The sequence below is a fragment of the Coregonus clupeaformis genome, chromosome 17 (genome assembly GCF_020615455.1).
Source record: "Coregonus clupeaformis isolate EN_2021a chromosome 17, ASM2061545v1, whole genome shotgun sequence".
In the NCBI taxonomy this organism is placed as follows: domain Eukaryota; kingdom Metazoa; phylum Chordata; class Actinopteri; order Salmoniformes; family Salmonidae; genus Coregonus; species Coregonus clupeaformis.
Window position 1 is genome coordinate 3,386,166 of NC_059208.1, and position 1,451 is coordinate 3,387,616.

The window sequence follows — 1,451 nt, forward strand, 5'->3', positions numbered from 1 at the left end:
CTGGAACAGAATATGAAAAAATATGACCTTGGCATCCCGTAATCCGAACCATCAATTTATACATTTTAAGTTTGTTCACAGACTGTATGGAACACCAAGGAAACATTTTCCGATGAAATTGACCCCAACTCCCAACTGTTCACTGTGTTGCCTAAATCAGGTAGGCACATTCCTTCATGGGATGGGAGGTTGTTTTTATTTTCCTGTTTATACTGAATTTATTATTACTTAAACTCTGTATGTATTTCTTACTTGTGTTTTTCTTTTGAGTGGCAGCCCATGGGTATATTTGATATAAACGGAATATATTAATTGAAATGGATATTGTACCTGTAAACACTCCAGCCCCCGAGTTTGTCAACCCCTCCTGGATGGCGGGCCTCCCGGACTGCTGCCTGCTATCCGAGGTCACAATGCCCGGCACCCATAACACCATGGCCATCTACGGCGGCGCCTTGGTTGAGTGCCAGTCCTGGAGCCTGGCGTCGCAGCTCCGGGCCGGTGTGCGCTTCCTGGACGTGCGTGTGCGCCACATGCGCGGCAACCTCACCATCCACCACGGCGTGTCTTACCAGCGGGCACACTTCGGCGACGTGCTGGAGGGCGTGGCCGACTTCCTAAGTGAGTACCCCAGTGAGATGGTGCTGATGCGGCTCAAGGAGGAGTTCAGTGAGACCATTGACATCTACGGGGCGGTGGTCAGCTACATCCACCTCTACGCCGACTGGGACCTGCTGTGGCACGGTCGGCTCATGCCCACTGTGGGACAGGCCAGAGGGAAGCTCATTGTCCTCCAGGACTTTGGCGGACCTGACCTCGGAATGCGCTACGGCTCCCTGGACATCGCAGACGACTGGAAGGTAAGGAGACAGTCATTTTCGAAAATTAAATTGTTGCTAGGCATATTTATTGAGTCTCATATGCTTGTTGTCTCCCCAGGTCCCCACCCTCCTGCATGTGGCTGAGAAATGGCAAAGTGTACACGAACATCTGGAAGCTGCCCCTGTGGGCAACAAGGCCCATATCTTCACCTATGGCAGCGGAGCGGGCATCTTTGCCTACCCCAACACCATCGCCCAGCGAATCAACGCCCGCCTGTACGACTACCTGACGGCACAGATAGGGTAGAACAGGCGCTTCGGAATCATCGCCATGGACTTCCCCGCCGCTCCCCTCCTTCAAATGATCATCAACTTCAACTAAGAGAGGTCCCTCATCTACCAAGCCTGCTACCATACAATCAACATAGATACAATCAAATGAAAATTGCTGGAACACTACATGAGCACTGGGAGTCCAATTTGCATATTGTATGCTTGTTTTCAATATGCCTTGCCACTTAACTAAGTAGTTGTCTCTTGACTTTCCACCAAGCGGGCAAAACTGGTTGCAATGATGTCAGACTGATGTATTTTCTGACGTCATGATCAGGTTGTAAACTAATTGTAAAA

The 1,451-nt window shown here is 50.1% G+C and overlaps 1 protein-coding gene across 1 annotated transcript; it reads left to right on the forward strand.

Moving 5' to 3' along the window:
- The first annotated feature begins 317 nt into the window (after positions 1 to 317).
- Positions 318 to 1,203, forward strand: LOC121585315 (1-phosphatidylinositol phosphodiesterase). Its single transcript, XM_041901711.2, is given in 2 exon segments — positions 318 to 860; positions 940 to 1,203. Coding segments are annotated over 2 exon segments (807 nt in total).
- The last annotated feature ends 248 nt before the right edge of the window (positions 1,204 to 1,451 follow it).